This window comes from Dendronephthya gigantea, unplaced genomic scaffold, assembly GCF_004324835.1.
Source record: "Dendronephthya gigantea isolate DGI-Jeju-01 unplaced genomic scaffold, DenGig_1.0 000021F, whole genome shotgun sequence".
Taxonomy (NCBI): domain Eukaryota; kingdom Metazoa; phylum Cnidaria; class Anthozoa; order Malacalcyonacea; family Nephtheidae; genus Dendronephthya; species Dendronephthya gigantea.
In genome coordinates, this window is record NW_021163031.1 from 1,089,805 (window position 1) to 1,117,745 (window position 27,941).

At 35.7% G+C, this 27,941-nt stretch overlaps 5 protein-coding genes across 5 annotated transcripts; 1 reads left to right on the forward strand and 4 right to left on the reverse strand.

Annotated features, from left to right (window-relative positions):
* Window positions 1-325: 325 nt before the first annotated feature.
* LOC114522008 (GDP-fucose transporter 1-like) lies at window positions 326-3,085 on the reverse strand. The gene is made up of 5 exons (XM_028542604.1): window positions 2,926-3,085; window positions 2,764-2,824; window positions 2,023-2,163; window positions 1,582-1,698; window positions 326-1,368 (listed from the first exon to the last, which is right to left on the reverse strand). Exons 1-5 carry the CDS (start codon window positions 2,982-2,984, stop codon window positions 715-717), a joined length of 1,032 nt encoding a protein of 343 aa, XP_028398405.1. The 5' UTR covers window positions 2,985-3,085; the 3' UTR covers window positions 326-714.
* A 294-nt stretch (window positions 3,086-3,379) lies between these two features.
* On the reverse strand, window positions 3,380-11,360 carry LOC114521800 (SRSF protein kinase 3-like). Its single transcript, XM_028542339.1, has 18 exons — window positions 11,275-11,360; window positions 11,095-11,185; window positions 10,920-11,017; window positions 9,358-9,466; window positions 9,131-9,218; window positions 8,844-8,931; window positions 8,340-8,446; window positions 8,001-8,160; window positions 7,900-7,928; window positions 7,417-7,714; window positions 7,037-7,325; window positions 6,239-6,357; window positions 6,081-6,142; window positions 5,855-5,962; window positions 5,625-5,694; window positions 5,321-5,413; window positions 5,025-5,058; window positions 3,380-4,919 (listed from the first exon to the last, which is right to left on the reverse strand). Exons 1-18 carry the CDS (start codon window positions 11,297-11,299, stop codon window positions 4,766-4,768), a joined length of 2,022 nt encoding a protein of 673 aa, XP_028398140.1. The 5' UTR covers window positions 11,300-11,360; the 3' UTR covers window positions 3,380-4,765.
* A 2,555-nt stretch (window positions 11,361-13,915) lies between these two features.
* LOC114521915 (protein FAM72A-like) lies at window positions 13,916-16,017 on the reverse strand. The gene is made up of 4 exons (XM_028542487.1): window positions 15,758-16,017; window positions 15,599-15,676; window positions 15,059-15,183; window positions 13,916-14,247 (listed from the first exon to the last, which is right to left on the reverse strand). The coding sequence occupies exons 1-4, from the start codon at window positions 15,910-15,912 to the stop codon at window positions 14,156-14,158; spliced, it is 450 nt and encodes a 149-aa protein (XP_028398288.1). The 5' UTR covers window positions 15,913-16,017; the 3' UTR covers window positions 13,916-14,155.
* A 702-nt stretch (window positions 16,018-16,719) lies between these two features.
* Window positions 16,720-22,798, reverse strand: LOC114521987 (protein O-glucosyltransferase 1-like). Its single transcript, XM_028542573.1, has 11 exons — window positions 22,488-22,798; window positions 21,758-21,995; window positions 21,222-21,309; window positions 21,084-21,128; window positions 20,704-20,825; window positions 20,555-20,614; window positions 19,939-20,038; window positions 19,570-19,628; window positions 17,833-18,000; window positions 17,528-17,584; window positions 16,720-17,231 (listed from the first exon to the last, which is right to left on the reverse strand). Exons 1-11 carry the CDS (start codon window positions 22,699-22,701, stop codon window positions 17,087-17,089), a joined length of 1,296 nt encoding a protein of 431 aa, XP_028398374.1. The 5' UTR covers window positions 22,702-22,798; the 3' UTR covers window positions 16,720-17,086.
* Window positions 22,799-23,115: 317 nt separating this feature from the next.
* LOC114521984 (protein bicaudal D homolog 1-like) lies at window positions 23,116-27,387 on the forward strand. The gene is made up of 3 exons (XM_028542571.1): window positions 23,116-23,414; window positions 24,497-24,742; window positions 25,153-27,387. Exons 1-3 carry the CDS (start codon window positions 23,220-23,222, stop codon window positions 27,043-27,045), a joined length of 2,334 nt encoding a protein of 777 aa, XP_028398372.1. The 5' UTR covers window positions 23,116-23,219; the 3' UTR covers window positions 27,046-27,387.
* Window positions 27,388-27,941: the final 554 nt, after the last annotated feature.

The window sequence follows — 27,941 nt, forward strand, 5'->3', positions numbered from 1 at the left end:
CATAGTGTAACAGCGCCTTTAAAATATTGAACGTACTTTTCACCATAGAAATTGCAATCATCACTTGTCAGATTTCTTTTTCAAAAAAAATTTCCTGATTGAAAATCTCAAAAATGTTGTTCATACCAAGCACTTTTTCATTTCAAAATGCACAGAAATTATCAAAGGTTTTGCCTTTTGGGCTTATTTAAAGACAGGACAATAATCGTGGCACTACCAATCATGCTTTGTAAGGAAAGTAAAGACTCTAAAGGACTGAGTAGAAAGAAGGAAAGAAAATGCAAAAAGATCATTGATTTATCAAAACACATTATGTATAGCATTTTATCAAACACTTTTATTCATTTTGATTTGTGAAAAAAACATCCAGGTAGCATATATATGCATATAGCCAAGGAACAATGCTCTAGGACTACTGCTACTAGTTAAAAAGATTGTTGAACAATCATCATGGCCTCCAAAATTCTTTCTAAGTACATTTTTTGTTCCTATGCTGGAGGGTATCAATTATTTAATTAAACTGCTGACCAAATTAATAATTGGTGAGTTGGGGTTATTTATATAAATGCTATTTATTTAAAACATGCATTCACAAGTATAGCACTAATAACACGTTCATTAGGTTATTACCAAGGTAACATAGAAAAAAGTTAGAAAGCTAGAAACGTCTATAAGATAATTAGCCTGAGTAGATGGACGTCTATTGATATTCCACTAATGTTTTGAGCCATCAGCAGTCTCTGTGCCAGGATCACTATCTTTTGCGTTACTAACAGGTAACTTATTCATATTCTGACGCATTTCATCATGTCTGACTTTAGAATACATGCCTGAGCCACCAATGACAAATGCATTACTCAGCCACCAAAGAGGAGTCTTCACTTCATGATACACAGATACTGCCAATATTGTCTGCGCACATGCTTTTGCTGTCCCACTAATATTATGTGTCAGCGGGCTAGTCACCTTGATCTGAAGACCAGTAACATATCCAATTGCAATACCAAAAAATCCAGAAAGGGTCATCACACCCCAAAAGTAGGCACTCTTGAGCATAGGAAAGTTATATATAACCTGGAACTCACCCATCATGGCCATCAATGGTAGAAACAGGATGATTGCATTGAAATTGTTGTACAGTTGTAGTCGCCAAATGTTGTTGTCCACCACACCAAGATTACGCTTGGTATAAATGGCATTTAATGAAACACAGAGACTGGCTAAGACACCAAACGCAACACCAGAATATGACAGTTCTCCTGAACTTCCCTCTTGATCAATGCCAAGCAGGAAACCACTGATTATTACTGCACAACAGGCAATAGCCTTTCCAGATGTTCTTACACCAAGTACAACAAATGTGAACAACTAAAATAGTGAATGAAAAAGCCTTCAAATCCTATAAATGTGAGCTTCCTTCTCATATTGTGAGAAATACAACTAGGCTAATGTAAATAAAATAGGATATCAGATTAATGATAAGCAAATTAAATAGGCATGACTTATCAGAAAAGAGGGCTAGCTTTTTATAAACAGAAAGGAATGTAACACGCCAGAAACATCTTTCACAGTTTATCTTACCACATTGAATACAGTTGTTAACGAACGGCCAACATTGTAAAATGAGACACCAAGATACTTAAGGCAAAGATTGTTGAACGTGATCATGCCAACAAATACAACAGAAAGAGACAGGATCTATTCAATAATAAAACATTTTAAAATGGAAGAAACACTAGCATATAACATAACCAAGTTTCTGATTGAAAATATTTTATAAAAACGTTTGCCTAAGTTAGGGTCTCTTACTTACAAACAACAACAGCATCCTAGAATATTGTGTCAAACAAAGCTCCAATTCCTCCAAACAATTTGCACAGGATGCAAACAAAGTTAGGTCAGGTACTGGTACATATATTTTGATTACATTCAGAGTTCACAAAGAATGCACAAAGGGCAGGGGTAATGACTTTGCAATGACTAAATTATTGCATTTAAATTGCCATTTGTGTAACTGTATACCTGTCTTGAAACTTTTAAGTCGATTGAAAATGCTGGGAATTTCTCAATCTGTGGAAATTTATCTCCAATGAAACTGAGAAAGTATATGCATACAACCGTCACAACACATTGATACCAGGTGACAAACAATGGTGCATCAAGCTAGAAAATATATATATATATGATTTAGTTGGGGATGTACCATCTACATTTGTGTAGACAGGGGTGACATTTTCCTGCTGACAAAAGAATGAAATGAGCAGCAATGTTTTCTTAGGCACACCTGGAATAATTTTGTCAGTTTTGAGAGTACATTTTGTTCTTGTTCCAGTGTACACTACAGATCCTCCATGGAAGTGAAATTACAATGCATGTTGATGCATGCCCAATTCAATTGTTCAAATGCTGTTTACAGTGCACCTGTAATTCTTCATAGACCCTAGCTGTAATTCTTCATAGACCCTAGACCCTAGCATAGCACCCTAGCTGCCCACCCTCAGTCCTCACTTATTCTGACTCATTCAATGATAATATTAGAATTTGCAATGCTAGAGTTTTTTACGTACAAACTGATTTTTAGTATACGTTTGTCATGTGTATTGTGTAACATGTTTTTGACTAAAATGAGTTAATTTGCAGTAGACAGCAGCTGGGGCAGTCCCAGCAACGTGCTAGAACGTCGTATTGTTTGGAATATTTTTTTAAATCTACATTTAAAATGTACTTATATAACATTTCTCATACAAAATAAACATGGCATACCTTCAAATCGGGACTACTTAAAAGATATTTGTTCAAAAACACCATTGAAATGGAGATTATCCTATGAGAAAAATCCAAATCTGAGCTTTAAATATACAAGTTATTAAATATAAACAGGTAAAACAGCCACATAGGCACTGAAAACAACGCTTATTCGCCTACCAGTACACCGTTACAACGGTGGCAATTTTTGCTGTTCTACGAAATAAAGACTCTGCCATCGTGAAGAATATTTTTTACAGTATTTTGAGACTCTGGAGACACCATGTGAAAAAAAATTCGTAAATTTATGCACACGAATACAGAAATCAACAAAGCATGGCGGCATCTTAATCTTACACTAATTTTAATCCTATAACTTATTTGAGATTTGTAATCCGAAATCCACTAAATCCTCAACCTAGAATCCAATGTTTTAAACCCCTGCACCAAATTAAACCTTTATACGTCCAAAATGCCAAGTACTTGTCATCTTTTAATAGTTTTTACTGTTTTTCTAAAAAAACCCCACAAAATAAATCGTAAATCTTGCAACAAAAATCCGTTAAACACATTTTTAATGATGCTATAAACTATACTGTAGAATACAGCTTTACTGAGTAATAATATTATCCAGTCTTTCAAAACAATATTCCTCATACTGCGCCATAAGCCTGTAACCCTGCACTCTGCGTGCGCAAGGATGCTCGTCCAGGCTCCAAAAGCAGCCTTGTACCTGGATGATTTGTCCTGGGAGGAAAAACCGCAATTTCGAAGCTTTCGTACACGTACGGCTCAAATAATCCATTGCGCGCGGAGCATTTAGGGTTTTCTCCATTGCTTTGAATAAATCAAACCATTCATTACCGTTATATTGAATTAACTGTATTGTATGACCAGAAGAGGGTTTATATAAGCGCTGCAGTGATATGATCTTAAAACAGTGTGAGGTCTTATTTGGCTCGTCATTACACAACTCTTTACACCAGTGCGCTTATATAATATATTCTATCTCTCTCCCTAGTTTACACACTGTATGATGACGTCAGATGGACCACAGTTGGATGCACTGGAACTATGTTCACACGAGCATCGTCAGTCAGTCGAGCGTTTTTAAAATCGTTTTGGTTCTTGTTTATCGTTTTCTTGTTCACATGGAACCAAGGGGTAAAATGCTCAATATATTAAATATATTGTGTCTGCGACCGTTTTTGCCAGGAAACAAAAATGTAAACTCTCAAAAACGTTACCGTGTGCACATAGCCTGATGAAATAAGCTAATATTTTAGCAAATACTGTCACATGTTTCAAAGCGTATACATACCTAACCTCTGTTACTGATAGTATATGTTAAGAAACAATAGATACCTCAGGCCCTCAGTTATGCTTTAACGAAAAACTACAAACATTTTTAGACCTAAACCAGAGCAATTACAAAATTTTTTAGTACTGGTACTAACAACTTTCAGTATATCAAGCAAGGAAAAAAAATTTCGCAGCTGCTTCTTTTTGGGTATAAAAATGTGTAGAGGCATGAAGGAGCCACGATGGAGGTGCCATACATAGTTGACATTTTTTGTTCGACGAAATCAGTGAAATTGCACTTCTTGCTATGACTAACTTCCGGCATCCCCGTGGAAAGGTACGTTTACACAAAGGGATTTGTGGAGCCGAATCAGACGTACGTTAATGATACGTTTAAGATTGTATTCACAAATGTCAGCATGAGACATCATCATGCACTAAAATTGGGTCATCGACGTTTACCAAAATCAAAAATCGGCCCCACAAGTCGTAGTTTTGTAAACAAACCCCTGCATCTCAAATTATTATCTCTTCGTTCTCTTTGTTTTATCATTCCCCGGCGTGTGCTCTTGCTAGTTCCTCTGTCCCTCAATCTCATCAAAGACAAGTATATGGAAGAAAGGGTAACGACAGCACTCCATTTGAAATGGCTAAACTAGTGTTTTCTGCTTGCGCCATATGTGATGTCGAAATGAAGAAAGCTACACAAAGACATCATTCAAATATTACTAAGCCAAGGATGTTCCAAGCATTGAGCAGCTGTTGCCCTATTTTCTTGAACGTAGTCCAACATTGGCAGTAAAAACGAAGCCAGTTCTTCTGCATCTGCTTCGTTCCACTCGTATTTTTCAGTAAGAACGTTTTCAAGAGGCCTAAAAGGAAGAATTTGAGTACATCTAACCAGGGATAATTCAAACTAGATGATTCTGGACTCAAAGGACTAGCTGATCTTTGACTCAAAGATCAGCTAAACTCACCATGGTCTCAACTCTGTTATATTTCTTAGCAATCCTAAATGAATAAATACAGAATACGTGAGAATATTTTACACATACAGTCAAAGTTTTTCGTTGTCTACTCAAACCTGCTGAGCAATAATGGGTCAAGGAAACTTAGGTACTTGGGTTGGGTGAACTTTTAAACGAAACTAAATTTGTTTTAAGTAAATATCATTAGAAACTGTTCACAACCCATGGTTATTGCTCTTTCTCCCTAATATACCCTAAGGTTATCATAACGTTCAAATGATGAAAACACCTAAATGCAGATTTACCTTTTCGATTGAACATCTCTGATGAATATTTTCCTCCCAACGCAATGTGTTTTGGTATTTTTCCCAGCAGCTCTATGATATGGGCAATGTGATCTGTTGATGAAAGCAAACGGAATGGGCAGAAGCACAGTAGTAGTAGTAGTTAATGTTTCATAATAGTAGTGTTAGGTTACCTCTTGTAATACAACTAATCTTAACATCAGTGGGATTGAAAAGAACTTTATATACGTGTTCCGATAGAGTTCCTACACGCATTTCTTACATATAAATAAAGTTATGGATTATTTAATAAATCTAACTTTACCTTCGTCTCTGGAATAATTATCGCCAGAATGTGGTTCGAATAAATAGTCACCCGTCAGTAACTCGAATGTCTAAAAATTTGAACATATATCGCATATATATAAACCAGATTGCAATCCTTGCTGCATGTCAAAAAATAAAGCTACGCCCTAGAAACGTGACAATGTCTGCCTAGAAACAACTATTCACATTTACCGTCTACCTGCAGTAAGGAATGACAAAATATCTCACCATGCATGCTGTACTCCAGATATCAGCTGGAGGTCCATACGTTGAACCAACTAACACTTCAATACTTCGATACTGACGTGTCTGAATTTCATCTGTAAAATGATGATCCTCAAAGACAAATGATAAAAATAATGTGTGGATCGACACTAATTTTGAGCTTTAGTAACTTTCAAGTTGACAACAAACGGCGTCAACCAAATTAATGTGATTATTTTCAGTTTCTTACCACCCAACATGCGTTGCCAAGATCAGCAATTTTCACACCGACGTCCTCTTCATTTTGATTGTCTAATAAAAAAAAGTTTCTTAGTTTGAACACCTTCGGAAAACACACATGACGGAGTAATTTTGAAGGTTTATTGATGAGAATTTTACACGACGTACTTAATGCGTGTGTTTCCATTGATTCAATCTCGTTCCCACTCCACTCGCTCACATCCAATTTCTCGACGATTTCCACCGTCTCGTTAACGCTGACTTCGTTCTCTGTACATTCGCCACTCCTAAAAATATGAAAAAAATCACTGTACTTACTGCTCTGCAACGACGCAATATTTGTAGGAATGCAATGACTTTCTAAGTAGCATAACTGTATCCTTAATAGACCCTTTGCATGTTAGACTACTTTTTGATCTGTGCTGAAATAATCCAATTAAATCACCACAGCTGAAAAGAGCGTACCAAAATTAGTAAAATTGCAAAGTTTGGTTGCGAAATGTTGTAAAATACGGAAAATATCGCTTTGCAAAGTTTGCAAATTTGTATACTTTAGTTTAACGCACGCAAAATGTTACCACATTCGGGCCCAAAATGGTAATTTTTTGCGTGCGTTAAACTAAAGTATACAAATTTGCAAACTTTGCAAAGCGATATTTTCCGTATTTTACGACATTTCGCAACCAAACTTTGCATTTTTACTAATTTTGGTACGCTCTTTTCAGCTGTGGTGATTTGATTGGATTATTTCAGCACAGATCAAAAAGTAGTCTAACATGCAAAGGGTCTATTGCCCCGTGTCATACATTCCATTTCCCCATTATCCCTCTCAAACGTATAGCGGTCTTTCCCTGGGTGGAGAACATTACCTGGGCGGAGAAAATTGCCATTACCACTGTGGTAAATATTATAGTAGATATTATTTACTGCCGCTTTTTGTTAGAATCAGACTACAGACCAACACACCTTACAAGATTACCACACTCGTGATTCGCATCTTTCCCGGGTGATATGTCCATTTTCTGAATGCCGGCAAGACTATCATCAGCCAGGCTATCTTTGCTGACGCAATCCTTCCCTGGTTCACCATTGGTCCACTGCATTTGTTCGTCGTTGACACTTGCCGCCTTGGCTTCGGCCACAGTTCGGTCATTCCCGCCACAATTTACTTGAGTCGAGATTTCGGCATCTGTTTTAGTTGTTTCATTTAATTCTTTATTTACACATTTATCACTTTGGTTTTCAACCATCATATCTGGTAAACATTAAAACACAATGATATTAAAACATTAGTAACAATTGCCTTCTATAATCTCTCAGCCTTAGGACATAATGTAAAATTATACCTGAACTACCATTATTATTTACAACTTTATCCTGACAACCCGCATTTTCCTCGCAGCAATCCACGTTTTTATCGCAAGATTCAGCGTCCTTCAAGTTTTCAACAATCTCTTCAATCTCTTCGCTTTTCACTTCAGCTTCATCGTTCAAACTTTGGCATTTTTCTGAAGGCGTCGGGACTTCGTCTTTTTGTTCCTGTTCATCCTGTTCTTGCAAATATTTTTCTTGTTGTTTTTTTAATCGTTTCTTAAGTTTTTTCTTTTGGTTTTTCGACAATTTTTCACCACTTCTTTGCTGTTGCTAATGAAATTCAAATGAGATGGAGGTACGTTTGTTTCCCACAGGGGGAAGGGAAAAAATCATTCCGGAAATAAGTTATTTCACTTTCATCTCTATATAAACCCAATGTCCCAAACTCTACAACAAAAACCACTTTTGCCAAATTTCCATTTCAGTTCTTCATACAAATTAACTGTTTTACTTACTTGCATTATGTGCTCTGGCGCCGTTGCAACTGAAAATATAAAAAATACATTTAAAAAACCTTAAAATTATGCGAGGCAAAAACATCAATGAAAAAACTTACTAATATCCGAAGATAGATTTCCGTTCATAGATGCTATTTTCGCTTCATGAGCAATCTTTTGTATTTCTTTATTTGTTATACAATATAATATATTCTCTGGTTTTAAATCTGTATGTATAATTCCACATTTTGTGTGAAGATAATCCAAGCCTAAAAGAGTCTGCAAACGAAATTATGGAAAGAGTTGATAGTCTAAAATCAATAACTTGCTGTATCTGTGTTTTTAGGAGATGAGGTTTCCTCTGAGCACCTCTGAAGATTACACACTTGTTTATATTCAAAGTTTTGCAAACAACAAAACCAAAACTATATGATATGATCTATACACTATAGGCACACCTGTTTAATTATCGACTTCACTTGTTGGACAGGAAGACCTCTATAATTTGAATGAATAATAGGTTTTAATAAATTATGGCCTAAGACCTCAAAAACCATGCATATATCTGCAAACAGTTAAGGAAATAGCATTTCAATCTGATTAATTTTATACATGGTTTACTATAAGTTCCAATATAACCGGAGAGCAGCGTGGCAGCATCTTTGAACAACTTAGCATCAAATGTGGTATAACAACTGCCTATGTTTTCAGGGCCGTAGCTAGACCGCTTATATATTCATGTTTATATAGCATAGGAACAATAGCATACAAAAGAAATCATTCGGGCATAAGACGAATATGTGAATATGCACCCCCCCAATTAAGCTTCTAGCTACGGCCCTGTATGTTTTGTCAATTTTAGGCAGTTGTTATACCACATAATTTGATGCTACATGGTTTACTAAAATACAACTAAATATTAGTCCATGATGTATCTTGAACAAATGTTATGGTAAGGATACGTGTGCCATGAACTCCAATGATCTTAAAATCATCCAACATTTGAACAACATGTTTATGTCCAGCATGATTGGGATCAGTGGTGTGAACCTAAAAACATAATCAACTTGTTATTTGGTATGACGTGTTACTATTAAACCTTTCCATTCATATTCTTCATGTATTAATATTATCTACATGATGTGCAGTGGCCAATACCATGGTGGTGAGGTGAAATTTTCCACAATGTGTAACAAATGTGTAACAAATTGCCTCTGGCCCAGGCTCACTTGTCTGTCAATTTATTCACCTTCTCTAAGAGTTTCTTTTCATCCAAAGCAGTTTCTGTGTAATGTGATGCACTCTTCACAATCTTCAGAGCAACATAACGTCTTTCTCTAATGTTACACCATAATATTAGCAAATATTTAATATCATTAGTAATTATCATCATAATCAAATACAATTAATAATACATTAAATTCTTCTATGAGGTTACCAGACTAATGGCTCAAGAGCAAAGTAAAAATTACATACTTTAAATCCCAAGCAAGCCATACAGTTGAAAAATGGCCCCATCCAAGTTTTCGTATCACACTATATCTGCTGTTAAAGAGGTCTCCAAGTTTTACTGGGTGGTAACCACCTAAACATGAATATATTATTTAAAAGATTTTCAATAATGGTAAATAATCCTGCTGCTTCAAATGTTTATCTAACTCTAAGGTTACCCATGCAATAAACCTAAATAAATTGACTGCTTATCTTTTAACAATAAACACCCACAGCAATTTGATTATGCCAAAAACCCAAATTCTGCATGCTCTGAAATTACAAACATGGCAGCCCCTTTTTCAACATGTTGCTACGAAGAAACAATGTGTAACAAAGTCCCTAGGATATCTAACAGGCATAGGAACAGTGGTGTAGCCAGCCTGGTGATTTTGCCAACCATGTAAATTTCAACTTATTACAATTATTGATGTCTAACAAAAATAATTGTTTTCACAGTCAATATGAACACCAATAATCCAATGAGATTACTACTCCACTTCAAAACTACTTTTACAATACTGTTTCTAAATGATCATATGATCAACTCAAGAGAAAAACCTGGGATGAGATTTGATCACAGTATTCATAGTGAACAACAATAAATTTATCAGTCTGTAGGTACACTGTGTTTATTATTTAATGCAAAGCTTTCAGTGGGCCGGGCCAGTGTAATTGATAAAAACCCAAGTTAACAGACTGAAAGCTTCGCATTAATAAATGTATGTGGTGTACCTACAAACTGATAATTATATTGAGATTTGATTACTTTGCACTCATGATATCAAAAGAATGATTCAACATCTCCATGCCAATATAGTATCAATAATAAATAGATATCATTTCACGGAGTTAATATTTCCTCTTTGAGAGCAGATATAAAATCAATATAGTTAATGATGTTCAATTTGGAATGAAGTAGGATTCATTTCTAAAGGGTCCCTAATTTTAGTTTTTGGGAAATTATGACTGCAGTTCTTTTTTTGATACCTATATATACTTGATGGCCAAAAACCTGTCTCCTCAGTGTTTCATTTTAAACAAAGTTATCATTACAGGGAGTGAACATAATTCTTTATGAAGTATATCATAACAATGTTCTCGTCAAGGTTTGCCTTATGTAATACATAATTTATAACAACAATGACATTTAATAATTGTACTATTATACAACACATTTCTACAAAACCCACGAAGTAACATAAACATTCAAGCTACAACACTTACAATCCGATCTGTAAAACAAAGTTACAATTACCCTGTTTTGGAATTCAATAGACTATTGTATTAAACTTTACAATGTTTCACTCTATTGTCAAGCCTTTCACGTGCTATTCGATACCGTTACACAAATTCAATAAGACTTCATTTTCGAGTATACCAGCTGAATTATGCAGGACATAAAGCGATATTATATTGCGTTTCCCACAAGAGAAATGCCTACCAACCGAGCTTGAAAAATATTCTCACAATTTGGATTAGACTCAAAGAATCTATCACCCAAAATATTAAGAGTTTCAAATTTTTGAACAGACAAATTCCGATACCTTTCTTATAATCACTGACATCTTCTTGCTCCTCTGAATCGCTATTATCATCATCATCATTATCGCTTTCGTATTTTGGCGGAGGGTTCTGTATTTGGCTGCAGACATGTTAAAAACAAAGCTTAACATATGTCGTAAGTTCATACCATGTTGCATGAAAAATTTTAATGCCTACCGAGGTTTTTTGTCCGGTTTTCCCGCGTCCCGTTTGAGTTGTTTACTCTTCACTCCCTTACCTCGTCTCTTCTTTGCCTGAATTGCCAAAACTAAGCAAAGGATTTCAAAACTTAGAAGCTTATAAAAATTTTATAACCCTTATTTTCAAAGCAATTAGAACTATCAAGAAAGATCTCACCTTTACGATTCATATTTGAACTCATCTTGAGTAAACAATACTTTCGGGAACTTTTGGGTTGTTTTGAATGCGTTGACTTCCACGCTACCCGCGCGATGAGTTCCTAAACCGTCGATTGCACTGGAGGTGTACGGTTTGCTGAATTAAATTTACATACTACTACTACAAGGGGGTATATAAAAAAAGAAGACCTTTAGAAATCAAACAATTGTTATAATTAAATGCCTGATCAATTTTCTAAGCCCAAAAAATCTAATGCAGGCACGAATTAAAGCTGCTCATTAATTTCGCACCGGCGTTGTTCAAGGTTGTGCTTTTCAGAGGTGGATTTCGATCAAGAGCCTTTCCCAAATCGTGTTTTGCGCGTACGTATTCTTAATTTTTTACGTCTGGATATACGTCTGGACGATAAAAACGTTTCTCTGCAATGCATTAGTGTGCAGAATTTTGCTTTAAGAAGTTATGTCAAATTCCCAGGAGCAGAAAGGCTTTTGTGCCTGTGACAAAGATAGTAATACATGCACAAAGCTGACAATATTTTACGCATCCAAGGGCTTAGCGTTGTGACGGGGATTTAAATTATAACAATAGTTTAATTTCTAAAAGTCTTCTTTTTGATACACCCTGTAGGCTGTAGCATCGTATGGCACCACTGTGATGGCACAAGGCGCACCCACTGGCCTACCCTGGTTACTCCGTTACTGGGTAGCTATTCGCTGGAAGTTCTTGTATCAACACCATCTGGCAATCAAGATAAGCAGGACATAGTGGATGTGGGAACTGACAGCAGAACACCCACTGATGTTTCAGTTTGATAGACGTTTGAGAAAACTGCCTGCCCACACGTCAGTTTTTACAAATCAATTATCGTAGAACTACTCGAAAGTTATCAGACTTTAGATTTCAAAAGTCTCAAAATTCATATTAGTAGAACCTGCTTTGTGTATTTTCACCACAGGTTTTAATTTAATTGGGATCCACAGCTCACACCTGCTCATCCGCTTGTTGCTGCGCTTCCTTGGTGACGCCTTTTGGAGGATGGTTTTTAATATTTCCATATATAGTATTCGTGTGTTCGTGTGATTTCGAAACAGTATTTCGATTTCGACATTCGTGTTTGAAAAACAACAACGCCATTACGCAATACAAAGGCAGTGTGTCGCAACGATGGAGAACGGGGAAATCGACGCGCAAAGCTTGTCAGGTTGCGAACACAACGACACAGACATGATAGATACTTCAAGAAAGAAGGCCAAAGGCTCAAGCAAAACATCACTTCCGAAGGGCAGTGACGAATACCTTCGTAAGCGAGCGAGAAATAATGAAGCCGTTCGAAAGAGCCGCGTCAAATCTAAGAGGAAAATTGAAGAGACACAGCATCGCGTAGATATGCTGTCGAAAGAGAACAATGAGTTGAAGACCAAGGTCACGCTTTTAACGAAGGAACTGAACGTACTTAGATCGCTTTTCGCTAACGGAGGGATTACGATACCCGAAAACGTCACTGTTGAAAAAACGCTTGAAATCGACACAGAACCGGAGTGTAGCGTGACAGTGAAGGTGGAAGCAAGTAATGACTAGTGAAATATAGATCGGATTCTCGGACGGGTTAGCATTTCTTTATGTTTACACTAATTTTGAAGTGGTTTCTTTCCGTTTATCACCAGACGAAAAATGTTCACTGGGTATCCTTGTCTGGAATTCTATATAAAAAGCTGTGATGCAATACCGCCAATACGAATCTAATTCTTTACCCGTGTGCTGTTTTATAAGATACTCATAGAGATACGTTCGACTGGTAATTGGAATCAATTGCAACTTCAATAGAAATGGACATTTTGATTGGCTAATTTGATAGAAATGTATTATATTATAGTAATAGTGTAACTTTTACATTTTGCTGAGTAGACCAAAATTTAATGCCATTTGATGTCTTCCCACCACTGTCAAATAATTATTCATTAATTACTAGTAGGTTGAAATATATCTTCACCTGCTGATCTTCTTATATTAGCTTACAAAATATGCTGCAATGCCTAATGCCTTTAAAGCAAGATGCCAAATTAGCAAGAGTTCAAATTGAACACCAAAGTTATCAGGCATGCAGTAAATACTTTACACACTAGGTGAGATATTACACAAAGTTTAATTGGCTCTGCAATATAATATTAATGGTCAAAGTTTAATTGGCTCTGCAATATAATATTAATGGTCAGTGTATCAGACCAATAAGACTTTAATGCATCACAAGTTTTTCATGCCTTTGATATCAGTACAAAAAAGTTTTTGTAGAATTTGGGTTCCAAGAATTTTTTAGCATTTTAAAGGACATGGTGGGTGTGGGTAGGGTTGTGTGTTCATTTTAAAGATCTACTGAATATTTGGTAATTGTGTTATGGACAAGTGTAAAAAACATCTTTAGAAGAAAATATTTTACATGTATGTTTTAAAATGATTATTCTCAAATACAGTGTAAATTGTGTATGAAGGATTTCAAAATTCGAATGCATGAAAGTTGACACCCTGTCACATGCATATAAAAATATAAAATTGTTACTTGTGTGTTTTTCTTGTCACTTGGTTCACAAATGCTTTTCTTCAACTGGCATGGAAGTGTTGAAACAAATAGATTTAATGCTTTCATACCAAGCCACATAATTTTATTAATATCACACCTAATAAATTCTACATATTGATAATATACATAATACCATTTAATATATTTGTAAAATATTGATGTGGCCTGTTTTCTATAAATTACAAAATACAGAAACACAAAGACCTGTCACTAGGTGACCTATTTTTTGCTGTACAAAATTAATAAATATACAATATTGAATTGAAACACATATTTCCAACAGCTTAATATAGTGATCCTTGTTTACCGAAAGCACTCAATTTCAAGCTCAGTGTCTCTAATTTCTGTATCTTCTGTACAACTTGGTAAAGTGCCCCAAAGCATAACTTTTGTTCCTTTAAGATTAAGAAACACAGTATAGAATAAATGTACCTTTTAACTCATCTATGATTTTAATGCATATTGGATGAAAGATTACTATGCTTTTGTACATCATACATAATCTACCTAATTTATAAAAGAAAACAGGTCATTTTAGGTGACATTGCTGTTTTAATAGGAAACTGATAATGCATCATTTCAGTATTAATATAGCAAAATCTGGCAATGATTTTTCAGAGTGCTTGAGCATATCTTTAACTATATAATGTGTCAACAATAAGGTTGATAGTGTCCTTGCCTTACTATCAACTGCATCTCTCTTTCATCCAAAAAAAAAACAATTACTAGACTTTGATAAGCTGACAATGACTGAAAAGCAACCTGATAGCAAGTAGGCTGGGACGGTTTATCGGTTAACCGTTAATAAATTTTTTTTTTAAATATCAGTTTATCGGTTTTTCATTAAAAACTGAGAAAAAAACAGAAATTACAAAAACCGATAAATTGATAAGGCTTAATTTTACGTCGCTAAACTGCGGCGAATAGGCGCTGGTATCAAATCAACTAAACACACATTTTGATTTGTTCACAAAAAGGTGGATGTCTGTGAAGATCGACTGGGGACAGTATGAGCATTGCTAAGTATAGATAGGTTGGCCGTTAAATTAAGTTGTACTGCATGCAAAGTCTTTTTAAGTCAAAGGGTTTTTTTATTTGATTATCGGTTTCGGTTATTTTTAAAAACCACCCCAGCCTAACAGTAAGCAAACATGTGGAATTGTCTAAAATTTGTGGTTTGTTCTCTTGAATACAAATGTATAGTACCTGTTGGATCAAGTCTTTCCACTGGATATGTGACATCTGAATGAAACATCCAGAAATGACCATTATTACATGAACCCAGGCACGATGAACATGGTAATATAACATGATAACCCACAATGCAACCACTATACAATATGAAAAAAAAATTTACTGAAATGAGAGATGAAATGAGAAGTTTCATGACAATATGTGTGCAATTATATTTATGTGAAATATGTGTCATGGTGTAAAAATACACCAAAGTTGTGAATTAATTGAGATGTTTTGCTTTACAAACCAAACAGCAAAGTAAACTTTGATCTGAAACATTGTTTCATTTGTTTGCAAACTGGTTTGTGATGTACTTTCATTTGGATCATCAACGAATAATTATACTTTTAAACACCAGTTGAAGGCCAGAATTTTTTGGTAATGTTGTTGTTGTTATCGATTTATGATATTTAGTAGTTTAAAATAATTACGTTACATTCCAATTTTATATTAGCTGTATTAATATAGCACGTGAGAAATATGGTGCTAGTTAGTAATATGACTCCATACCATCCAAAGCAGGCGACGTCTTTTATCCGACAAAAACAATTTTTCGTTCTGTAATCTTGTCCTATCAACTGAATAGACCTAAAACGGCAATAATATCTGAGGAATAGTTCATGAAGGTATATTTGAAACAAATTAATTAACCTAATGCGTTTTACTTACTGTTCTGGGGGTAAATCTGTCGAGTAAAGTTCCACTTTGGTGTCGGCTAACAAAATCGCTTTCATACCACGGGCACAAACACACCGGTTGCAGCATTTGCAACGCAAATAAATAACAGTTTTGTCTTGAAAACTTGGATGTAGATATCTTGACATTATGAGAAATATAAATGAATGAACTTATACAAATTCACAGAGGACCTCAAATAAATGAACGTTTTCCAGCAGCGCTGTTATAGATGAAGTCATTGAACTGAAGCAAAAAATAATATGGAGTAACATACTGTAACAACGGATGGTATTTAATACTTTCCTGTAATCTTATTGGCTGTAGCTATGCAACCAAACACCAATCATCTTATTTGACCTTCTCTGGACTTTAAATAACAGGCAGATTCAGGTGTGAACCTTTGCGGGTTACTTAACGGTCAAATAAAGGCGGAGAAACGTGCGGTTCTATGCGATTATATCATTTCTAATTTTCTATACCAAACATGTAAAAACTCCGTAGTTATTTTCACCAACTGATTTATAACTGATTTTCACTAAATCTCATCCGTTGAGAATTAAGCACACGTTTTTCCCGTACAGAGCACTGCACGGTGTCGTGGTCTCGGTGGCGAGTAAGGTGACGGTACGGAAAAAGGCAACCATCAGCTTAAAAATGGAGTTGTTGAAATTTCGAACCAAGAATTTTCTCATTCTTCTCATGTTTCTGTTTCTATGTCCACCAAATTCTCCAGTAATAACTGGCTACCATCAATAATTACTTCAGGTGATACTAAACGAAAAAGCGCAAATAACCAATCATCATCATGACCTTCCGCTTCATCAGGTCTGCTCATTACATTAGGGCGGAAAAACGAACTTAAAAATCTCTCATGTGTTACAATGAACGGTGTCAGATGATCACAACAAACCTTCTTCATACCTGAAACTGTTCTACAACATTATATTAGGCTTTTAATCATTTTAGTCACAAGTGTGATACGGATAAATAGTTACAATAAAACTAAAGCATAGGCTGCATACCAAAACCTGTTTAGTATCACAATGTTTCGTATTAATATTTATGTACAGTATTTGCAAGCATGATACGAAATCCAAAATGAATTTACGACTTGCTTCCTATTACTTTTTGTTTCTTGGTCATAATTGACTTTCAGTACGCGGCAGATGTAAGTGAGAAAGTCAGTGAAGTTTGTAATTCTCCTGGGACACTCACGACACTTTTTCGTTCCTTTTGTGCATTACTAAATTGGATTTTATTAAATATCGTTGTATGATTGTTAATGAAAGAATGATACAGAACTAAAAGTAGTACACACTACTATGTCGATTTTTCTTTTATTTTCTTAAAATCCTTGTTCAACTGTGGCTTCCACTTAGTAAGTTCCGCGTACTTCTTTAGCAATCGTAACCAATAGGATTGCACATCTTCCATTCGTAAATGATCCCAAATAAATTTCTCACCCCTGATAAAGAATAAGTTTCCAGTTAAAGAACATAGTATACCACAACACAGTGAAGGCCCTTAATGGCCATTTGATGCTCAAGCTGCTCTGAACAACGACAGATGTTATGCAAGATGTGCGACAAAACTTTAAAAGTGGGGGGGGGGGCTCCCACAAAATGCGTATGACCAATGCATACAGGGTAGAACGACATCCATCATCTTCTGTTTGCTGTCTTCAAACGCCTGGCACATCAGCCTGAGATAATCACACTGAATCACACACACTATTTCAGAAGACATTATTATATACAGCACCTTTTAGCAATTTCGTGAACAACTTCGTCATTGGCTCGAGCAAATTCGATTAAATCCCTAAAAAATAATTCAGATTCTATCAATGGATGACTCCAGCTAACTCAGCCACTATAGAATAATTCCTGTTATATTGTTACAGAGCCTAGTGCTCCAGCTAGACTAAAACAATGTCGAAAAGAAATCTGGGAGAAATTGACTGTGATGTTTGAACATGGTGAATTTCCATTGAGACAACTGAATAGTGCAAAGCTCTTTTCGGGTGAACAGAAAAGATTTCACTGTGGCACTAGTATCCACACACGCACCTTACGTCCGAGAGATCTGTTCTAACTGGAATATAATGAACCCATGGTTTTAAAGCCGTATAGAAGAACTCTAACCACTCATCTCCAACTTGAAACACAAGAGATCCGCAGAGAAAAAGATGTTTGTAACGAAAACTTGCTGCAACACCGCGAAAATTGAATAGATACCTGAAAAAGAAAGAAGTTAAAGTGTGCTTTTATGCTAGGCCTATTAACTTTGCTGTACATTGTTTCCCATTGGGGTCGAGAAGACTTCTAGAGCAAGGAATAATGTTATCCTCCTGCCTTATTGTATCTGATATAGTTTTTTAAAGTGCCCCTGACACAAAATGCGATTTTTGCACCATGGAAAGTACGCATTTTTTCCGAGTGTTATGGTGAAAGAATTTTTCGATTTTAAAAAAAGGAACAAATTTTAGAGCCTCTTGAATCGATATATTTTTGAACCCATGGCCGTCGTAACAGAAGACTGGGACTAGCGATTTTCGTGACGTCACGCAAGTGAGTCGCTGCAAACTCACAGTGTATTTCCTAGGGTTCTATGCTGTTTTTAATACACATTATTTCAAATCTCGTCGACCGCAGGATTCAATTTTTATACTAGGTATCAGGATTAAGGTTAAATGTTATACGTTGCATCGTCGGAAGAGAAGATGCTGAAGAATAAGGGTATTTGAAGCGCGATTTGAAGCGCGCATGCTATGATGAGTCGCGATGACGACTCAGAATTTAACCCGTTTTTGGTGAAAAGCCTCTAGATGACAATGAATAGACAGAAGCCTACCAAAAGCAAAAGGCACAGAAAGATCTCATAACAAACTGCGTGTAATGTATGAAATGCCAGACGGGTTATATATAGCGAATAGTCATCACAGTTTCGACCTATAGTCGCGACATGCCGATTTTGTAATACACTGATTTTGACCGTGATCATGCAGTGTGTTGTCTTTTGTCTTTATACGTGTAAAATGCGAAACCGATCGATCTCCTCACGAAGCGAAATGTCTGTTTATACTTTTACAGATAGATAAATGTACGGAGTCACTTATATGCGACCAAGACGCGAATTTAAAATACGTAACTTTACACCAGAGTTCTTTGTTATTTACGTACGGGCATATATTAAATCCTCACTGAAACTATATTTAATATCGGGTATGTTATTATGTTTATAGCTACAAAAAAACTTTTAAAATGTGCGTTCACGTAATGAGACAGGTTTCTGCGTCATGTGCATAAAACTCTCAACGATAGACATAAGTTAGTATGCTTACACAGAATATAGCTGAACATAGTTATATCTCAAAAGCACTCAAAAGCCGACTCACTTGTATGACGTCAAAAATTACCCTCGTTCCAGTTTCCTTATAACACGGACATGTACCACTGGAAACCCCAAATTTGAGGCTTTCAAACGGCTCTAAAATTGCGACGTTTTGATGAAATCGAAAAATTCTTTCAGCGAAATACTCGGACACACGAGTCCTTTACACAGTGTAAAAATCGCATTTTGTGTCAGGGGCACTTTAAGAAACACGGCAAAATGTAGTATGTATGATGGGACTGATTTTGATTTGATATAGTGTATAAACCAGAGAAAATTATAATGTAATACTGTAACTGTCTTAATCTTTAAAAGTTGGGCCATCTTACGGGGATATCGATCAATCACTGTAATGTATGGCTTACAAACTACCTTGAATACCTGAAAAGATTAACTAGCATTATAGCACTCACTTGTATGGACAGTGATCCTGTAAAGGAATTTCTTTGGCAGCTGGAGCATGCAATGTATCCTAAAAAAATTTAACAGACTGAAGTTATTAATAGATACGAGCAGTGCTTACGTCACACTACAGATAAGACGTCAGCATTCACCAATGTTTATACCTAGTTAAACTAGTGTGTTTAAAAAAGGCATGGTCAAATTAGGGCAAAGCCTAAAGGTCTATTATATTTCTTATGCAACGTTTGTTCCCGTTGCAATTTTCAATAGGCCAGAAATCCCTCCCGAGTTCTAACACATGCCAGCGTTCTTTATTTCTTTCATTAACTTTGTTTCTTGTCTAACCAGAGCGTAACAACGCGATGCAATTATTTTCTTACAGCGTCAGATTTCCACGCTTGGTTTTTGGTGTACTGTGCATCAACCAATTTCGGATCCTCTCTTGAGAGTAAAACTAGTGGATCCCGTTCATCAGTTGTCCTATAAAATATGGATCTTATGACTTCATCATGTGTATATTAACACCAGTATATATATTAACTGATGATGCCTCATGCTCGCAGACTGAATTAGGGGAGAAAACAAAGGTGGAAAATTCCCTTCCTAATTCAATCTGTGAGCAGGCTACACCAGTTGAAAACGTCAAGAATCAATATAAAGAATAGTTCCAAAATCCAAAGTTCCAGTATATCTAAAATACATACAATATCTCTATTTTTTCGGAAAAAGACGATGCCTATCGCTCAAATGGGTCGTTTTCTGACATGATGAAAAAACGTGTCCTTTTCCATCACTCAGTCAATGATCTTGCTGTTAATAAGTAACAGGATAAAGCTATACTCTCTACTTAACGCCAACTACTAAATTTCTTTAAAATGTGGGAAAAAGGTAGCCCTTTTTAATGAGCTCATATGGTCTTTGTGACCATATGATATTCAATTCAGCGACAAAAGATATTTTTAAAACTAGAAAGAATTCTTCTAGAAACAAGCTTACCTTGATCCCCTAAAAAACCCTTTGGGTTCTTTCTTTTTCCATGGGAATTGCTTTGCTTTTCTGGCAAAGAACACAGTGATGTATTAGTTTGTTAGTACAAGTTGTTTCTTCATAGTTGATAATTAAGTAATTGTTGCATGACTGCTTACTTTTCAATGTCTTTTCTCATAAGATCCCATCTTCCTAAACCAGTAGGATATATTGGCCAAACTGCAGGTCCTCCTTCCCAAAATGTCCATGCTGGATACATTATATCATATTCATCCTTTGTCTGAACATTATAATGTGACAAAATACAAGGGTTAATATAAGATTAAGTAGTATGTGGTAAGTATTTATACATGTATTATAGTCCAGCTGAGTTTGCTGTGTACTTTATGTACACAACAATTAAAACAGAATTTATTAGGTAAAGATGGTAGAGGTAAAGATCAGTAACAAGACATTTAAAGCTTCACTGTTACGTGTAGTAATTAAAGGATGAACTGTTCTTGAGTTTTTTAGGTTTAGGCTTCGAACCACCACTCACCTTGCTAAATGAAAATACAGGAACTGGTTCCATCCATTTGGCTGTCTTAAAATATATGTGTGTGTAAGTTACAAAAATAAAGATTTTAAAATTGGCCATTTCAATGAAATAATTGTAAATTAAATTGATTGAAATTACTTGTGGATAATCATGAACATTGATTATCATCTCCATATCTGGCAATTTCTTAATGATTTTCAAAATGAAATGTTCAACACCATTACATCTGAAACATTAAACCAATCAATGTATTATTTATACTCTTTCTATTTACTGACAATCATCACCATAGAACCAACCATTAGCATTACAAGCATTTCACAATCAAGTCGTAACTACTGTATTCTAACCATTGCTAAATACTGATCAGGGGCCAGTAGTGCAAAGGCTGGATAGCGCTATCCACCAGATAGTGATTTTATCTACTGTTCTAAAAATGCTCAAAAAACAATAACATTTCATCTTTGGAACAAACAATTATTAAAGAGGACCCTCAATTTAGGAATATATTAAGATTTATATAGTCAAAGTTATAGCAAACAATGAGCAATTTTAAAGTGATTGAAAAAACCACCATCCAGTGGATAGCGCTATACGGCTTTCATACAATCAGCCCCAGGGTAGGGTGCTAATAGATTAACTTATATATTGTTGTTATAACTAAGCATTCTTACCGAGCTTCAAACATACAATCATTTTGTCGATACAACTTATGATTGATAATCTGATAATGTGTTCCTCTTGTTTCTGTCTTTGCTTTATCGAAGTTTGATTTGGTAATCCCACCTTTATCTTTCCAAAGCTTCAAATCATTATCAATGACTTTTTTATAACAACCACTATTAATGTTTGAGCAATCTTCATACGTGGAAACACTCTTGTTAATCTTGTCCAGATATGCTTTCCATGAATCTTAAAATATTAACATTACCATTAAAAACAGCTAATACTTTCCTTGCCTGTGACTGGAACTTAATGACTAAATCAAAGAAATGCTACCTCTATCAAACTGAAAGGGCCAGTTTACTGTAAGATGAATGTATCTGTTAGTCATTTCAACAAGCTTGAATACTTGTTAATACATGCAGCCACAATTATTTTATTAAATGATAAAACAGAATTATCATTGTGCTCTAAATGGATTTTTCATAGTGTCAGTGACTTACATATGACAGGTGGTGGAAACTATTAAAGAACCTAGCTAATTCAGAATGGTTGTCTAGGTCTTCCAGAGAAGCAATGGGGAAAATTTGACCTGACTTAAGGTGGCCTAAAACATAGAAAGCTGGCAGGGTACAATAGATTTTGTCAATGCTAACAGAAAAAGAGCCACAAGAATTGTAGACCAACCCACATATAACAAGTATGCCAAACTGTTTTTGACAAATATTGCATATGCAGTACCTCGCATTTTATACTTATAACTAGGATCATTTCTGTCCAAGTCATGATCTACGCCATATTCGTCGTCCAAAGAAGCACAAATAGACAAAATATTGATGAAAAATAGCATCAAAATTATCGCTGTTCGCACCTGACGTTCCATGGTGTAGCTTTGCAAACCAGGTTTTTTCAATTTATGCAAACAAAAACAAGACACGTGTCCTGTAAACAGCATGCAAATAAGCCAATTTAATGTCTCTCAACTCATGTACAAGCCATCAAAACCCGAGAAAACAAAGTAGTGTGAAGTCATTCAAATTAAAAAAAAATTAAATTTGCAACACGTGTAGTTGTTTCCATTTGACAAAAAATGTGCTTCATTGAAAATATATGAAATATCCTGACATTGTCAAAGAGCGCTTCCTCAGTTTTTTTTGGATGTATAGTTCATTGATAAACTATAGAAATGCATACTTTCTTCTTATTATTGTAATCATCGTGAGCTTATGTGTAATGATTTTTTGATTTACGAATGTAACTGTGAACCACTGTGAACAATTCTTTCATGCCAGCTTATTCCCCCCCGTAAACACAATACATCCTCTGGAAAATAGGGGGGTGAAGTTATTTTAACTCCCGCTGACTGCTCTTATATACAAAATGTTTCTAAAAGTGTAAACATTTCATTGCAAATGTTAAAATTTTAAACCTTTTGTGTCAATATTTTATATCCTCTGTGAGAGAGCTGACAGTATGACATCGATAGAGTATTTTAAAACAGAAATTGAACGGTTGAATAAAGAATTACAGCAGGCAAGCTGCGATAAAATACGAGCCGCAGAATATGGCTTAGCCGTGTTGGAAGAGAAACAGACCCTGCAGGAACAATACGATGACTTAGAAACGGTCCTTGAAAACACAAAACAAGAGCTTGAAAGCTCAAAAGAGGTAAAACATTGCATGATATTTACTACATTATTCAAATTTAATTGAAGCTCAGAGTTGGCTGTTAATAAAGGAATATAAAATACGAACACATACTGGAATTTGATCAATTGAATTATTAAATCCCTAGGGTTTTTGTTCACGTTTTGCTCTTTGAAATTCAAGATTATTCTAATTCTAGGGAAATAAAACCATAATTGTAAAGTTCTGAATATTCTAATCTTAATAGTCTTTTTTTATTTGTCGACATCCCGTAGAAGACTGTTATTATTGACCGAAGATTTAAATATGAATTTTATATAAATATGTGCGTGGTCTAAATAACCTAATAGCTTTATATGAGGTTTGAATCCTGGTTGTTTTTTGTTGCTGTTTTCAAAATACAACGGCACATAGGCATAGTTTTTACTGGATGTATGTTGGTACGTCATAAAGCTTAAATGGATTGTAAAATCTATTTTGAAGGGTACCTGATAAATTATATAACAATTGAATGAGATGCAGAGGAAACCATCACAAAAAAAATAGTTTTAAATATCATTTTGCCATCCCTTGATAATGAATGATAACATGAGAGTTGAAAACATCTCCCAATTAAGAGTCTAGGTTCAGATTAATTAATTGTCAAAAATTTGGGAATCTTAATATATATTTGTTAATAATAAAGTTGAAAAATTGCCTGCGGGATATAATTGGGAGATGTCATATTAGATTTGTTAAAAACTTGCAATATTGAGTTCTTGCTTAAGAATTCACTAGAATAGCAAAGTATTTGATAATTTCAAAATGAGCAGATTCCATTGCCAGACTGCAAATTTAGGAAGAAAATCAGGAAATCTACCAGTGAATTCAAATTATTGTATTGCAATAATAACAGTCATTTTTGCATTAGGCAAAATTATTTGATTGAATAATATTTTCGCCTGATTTTCTTCTTAATTGTGATCAGTTAAGTGATGCTGCTTTGGTAATATTTAATATTTTATTGGAAAAATTATTGTGGGAAATAATTTTTGTTTGATTGGAAACTGGAAAGTTCCTCCAGTGAAAGCCTGCCTTCACCCAGAACTTTGTTTTTTTCATAGACACTTGAGCAATTAAAATCAGAGCAATCAAAATGGAACCGCTTTGGTGATGTTCGTGAAGAAAACCTTGTACAGGAAAGTGAGACGAGGGAGGCAGGACTTCTGGCAAAGATTACTGAACTTGAATCAGACCTGAGAGTTGCAAACAAAGGAGAACGTCGTGCCATGAACGAAGTAGACCGACTCTCCTCCCAAAATGGCAATCTCCTTAAAGAAGTTGAAAAACAACACGAAGAGTTAAAGAAGGTAAAGGAGACCATTTCTAGAATGTCCGTGGCTGTCATACCCCTCCAAAAGCAATAAGCCATAGATTAGGGTACATGTATGCCAATTGCTTTAGGATTATTTAAATTTTGAAGCTCAGGGGCCAGTTGTTCAAAAGCAGGTTAGCTTAACCCTGGGTTAAAGAAAATCTTTACATCAATATTTTTAATCGCTTTTTCACAAAGTTGAATATCTTTTTCCATAAATGTTTTCTGGACCAACAAAAGCCATATTTTGTAAAGGTTTTAAAACGAACAACAGTTCAAAAGCACTTAAACCAAAACAGTGGATTAAAATTTAACCCAGGGTTAGCACTAACCCAGCTTTGAACAACTGGCCCCAGCACGTTATGTTAATAATGTGTTGCTACAGTACTATTGTTTTTAATTCAGGTTAAAGGTGATCTTCGAGAGATTAAAACACGGAATGCCAGACATAATCAGGATTATGCTGAGTTGGAGGAAGAAAATACTAGTTTACAGTCTCAATTATCTGGTTTGAAATCAAAACTGGTTGAGTACGAAGCTTTGAAAGTCGAGAACAACACGCTACGTGAGGAGATGGATGTTATGAAAGTGCAATTACAAATGTCGACGGGAAAAACTGAAGAATTTGAAAAACAACTAAATGAGACCTTGGATACACTGAAAAAACAACGTGAACGCAACAGCCAGTTACAAAAAGAGATCCAAGAACGAAGCCAGCAACCAAGCGCTGAAACATGGGATATGGAGAGTAAAAGTTTCTTGAACGAGGATATGACAGATGATGAACACCCATTGGTTAAAAAGATCACAGAAGAGTACCATCAGACTACGGTAGAACCCAAGTCACCTGCACCCGGGTTGGTTGACGATTTAATGAAGGAACTACAGTTCTCAGAATTACGGGATTTAGAGGATCAGTTGGTGCAGTTGAATTCCGAGAAAGCGGCGCTTACAAACGCACTTGCGCAAAGGAATAAAGAGGTTCTAAAACTCAAAGAAGAGTTCAGTGCATTCTCAACTATACAAGATTCTCAGAAACTTCGTAAAGAGATCCAAGGTGGGAACGCTGCACCTTCTACGAACGATGTATTTGTTTTGAATAATCAAATTAAAGAACTTGAAGAGCTTAAAAAGATTGTAAAGAACTATCATCACAAAGAGTCTAAGACTCAAATGGTTATAAAAAATCTTCATGTTGAGTTGGACGAAGTTCGAAGTAAGAACGCTTCCCTACAAGGCAAAGCTGAAGAAGCCGATTTCTTGTGTAATCGTGTCAAAGAATTAGAAGAAAAGATTTTAAATTTAAAAACAAAAGAAGAAGAATCTGACCAAACGATACGAACTCTTCGAGAAGATGTTCATTCCATGACGTCACTTGCTGGCGAGGCGAAAGGCAGTCTAACCTGCACACAGGATGAATTGAAGTTGGTCAGTGAAGATTTAGCCAAGCTCTATCAACAAGTTTGTACGGCTAACGGTGATACCCCGAACCAAATAGTGCTGGAACATCTAAAGACTCTCTCTCCCCGGTACAAATCAAAGAAGCAAATGATTACTTCTCCACTTATAAACGGAGAGATAAAAAATATCACCGAGGAAAAAAATGTCCCCGACAAAAATGGCGACGACCGAAAAGACGACGAAAATCCCGAGGAGTCCGGGGATCCACTGGCTTGTTATAAACTTATCACCGCCGTCCGCGATCAGGTTCGTTTCCTTCGAAAAGCTGTCGAGAAGACCGTTGATATCTCGCGCGAAAGTCGCGAAGGTCCCACACATCCCGCGGGTGGTGCCCACGAAGTGGATGACGTGTCTACTGCGGACAGCGGTTCACTTCAAGATCAGATCTTAAAACTCCAAAAGCTTGCAGCAACAAAACGCGAACAGATCACAACTTTACGCACCGTACTCAAGGCGAATAAGTCAACTTACGAGGTTGCTCTGGCGAACTTGAAAAGTCGTTATGAAAGCGATAAAGCTCTGCAGAACGAGGTCATCACCAAGCTGAAACGGAATTTAAAATCAATGCAGGCAGAGTCGGCGACGTTTCAGTCGTTGCGCAGTATGTTTGCTCAGAGGTGTGAGGATTATGTGGCTCAAGTTGATGACTTACAGCGTCGTCTCACGGCCGCAGAGGATGAGAAGAAGACGTTAAATCATCTACTGAGGCAAGCCATTCATCAAAAAATTGCTCTTACGCAGAGATTAGAAGATTTCGAGTTGGCTCGAGAGAGATTACGTGCATACACACGACGGAACTTCAAACAAGCGCAGTCAAAACCGAGTACTCGTGTCTAGTTAATGTCTGTCGATTGTAGATAGTCCTCGTGGAATGACAAAATACAAATGAATTTGTCACAGTGAAATTCTTAACGTACTTTCTCAGTGAAACCAGTTTTAAGATGTCAGCTGAGTGATGCAGAAACTCTTAAGTTAAGATTGCTTTTTATATATCTTAGATATTTATAATTATTATCAATATTATATAGAACTATATATGTCAACTGTATAGCAAAACGAAGATAGCTTTTAAGGTTTTTAAACGGGATATAGACGGATTGCAATCAAATATATGCAATAGGACAATTGTGTCCGTATATTTGCTATATAATGTATTGTAAATGATAACTGAATAACAAGTTACTGAAATACTAACCTTGCAAATAATTGCAAGTTGTTTATACTAATTAGAAAAAAGATCAACCATATTTAAATCAATTCCACTGAATCTCCAGTTTAAATGTTCGAATTTCCATTGGGTTCAAAGTGATCTCCAAATCATCATCATTAGGGGAAGAAATTTCGTTTCTTCTTTTAACTCGTTTCTGCTGATTCTTCACCTGATTCGCACTGAGGTTGAGCTCAGTTATAGCCTGGATGGTGACATTTTTTAACAAACCTCTCAATTGCACTGTGACAGCTTTTGAAAATTCGTCATCTTCTCCAACAGCAAACTGATGTTCAAGACGTAACAACAGAGACTTGTCAAATTTCTCTAATGTTAACAGATGAACATTTGGTGGTAAAGATCGAGATAAAGCCTGGTAACTAGCTTGGTAACCACTACCAGCTGAGAAGGCCAGAGAGGGGCGTAACATTTCTTCACCAGTAACACGATGAAATTTAGGCGACGATTTTGCCTAAGTCGTCATGAGTGTGCGGAACAAGATGGATTTGTAGAACTTCGTCATGGG

What these genes read in the sequence shown, in the direction of transcription:
- LOC114522008 (XM_028542604.1), bottom strand. Translation starts at nt 2,984, where the DNA reads ATGGCAGAGTCTTTATTTCGTAGAACAGCAAAAATTGCCACCGTTGTA. An exon ending in TAAGTAGTCCCGATTTGAAG is followed by an intron (nt 2,164 to 2,763) that starts GTATGCCATGTT and finishes TATATTTTCTAG; the next exon opens with CTTGATGCACCATTGTTTGT. An exon ending in TAACAACTGTATTCAATGTG is followed by an intron (nt 1,369 to 1,581) that starts GTAAGATAAACT and finishes TCACTATTTTAG; the next exon opens with TTGTTCACATTTGTTGTACT.
- LOC114521800 (XM_028542339.1), bottom strand. Translation starts at nt 11,299, where the DNA reads ATGAGTTCAAATATGAATCGTAAAG. An exon ending in AAACCGGACAAAAAACCTCG is followed by an intron (nt 11,018 to 11,094) that starts GTAGGCATTAAA and finishes ACATGTCTGCAG; the next exon opens with CCAAATACAGAACCCTCCGC. An exon ending in AAAAGAAACTCTTAGAGAAG is followed by an intron (nt 8,932 to 9,130) that starts GTGAATAAATTG and finishes TTATGTTTTTAG; the next exon opens with GTTCACACCACTGATCCCAA.
- LOC114521915 (XM_028542487.1), bottom strand. Translation starts at nt 15,912, where the DNA reads ATGTCAAGATATCTACATCCAAGTTTTCAAGACAAAACTGTTATTTAT. An exon ending in GACGTCGCCTGCTTTGGATG is followed by an intron (nt 15,184 to 15,598) that starts GTATGGAGTCAT and finishes CATATTGTATAG; the next exon opens with TGGTTGCATTGTGGGTTATC. An exon ending in GGAAAGACTTGATCCAACAG is followed by an intron (nt 14,248 to 15,058) that starts GTACTATACATT and finishes TTAATCTTAAAG; the next exon opens with GAACAAAAGTTATGCTTTGG.
- LOC114521987 (XM_028542573.1), bottom strand. Translation starts at nt 22,701, where the DNA reads ATGCTGTTTACAGGACACGTGTCTTGTTTTTGTTTGCATAAATTGAAA. An exon ending in ATGAGAAAAGACATTGAAAA is followed by an intron (nt 20,615 to 20,703) that starts GTAAGCAGTCAT and finishes GTTCTTTGCCAG; the next exon opens with AAAAGCAAAGCAATTCCCAT. An exon ending in AAGCGTGGAAATCTGACGCT is followed by an intron (nt 19,629 to 19,938) that starts GTAAGAAAATAA and finishes AAATTTTTTTAG; the next exon opens with GATACATTGCATGCTCCAGC.
- LOC114521984 (XM_028542571.1), top strand. Translation starts at nt 23,220, where the DNA reads ATGACATCGATAGAGTATTTTAAAACAGAAATTGAACGGTTGAATAAA. An exon ending in AGCTTGAAAGCTCAAAAGAG is followed by an intron (nt 23,415 to 24,496) that starts GTAAAACATTGC and finishes TTTTTTTCATAG; the next exon opens with ACACTTGAGCAATTAAAATC. An exon ending in AACACGAAGAGTTAAAGAAG is followed by an intron (nt 24,743 to 25,152) that starts GTAAAGGAGACC and finishes TTTTTAATTCAG; the next exon opens with GTTAAAGGTGATCTTCGAGA.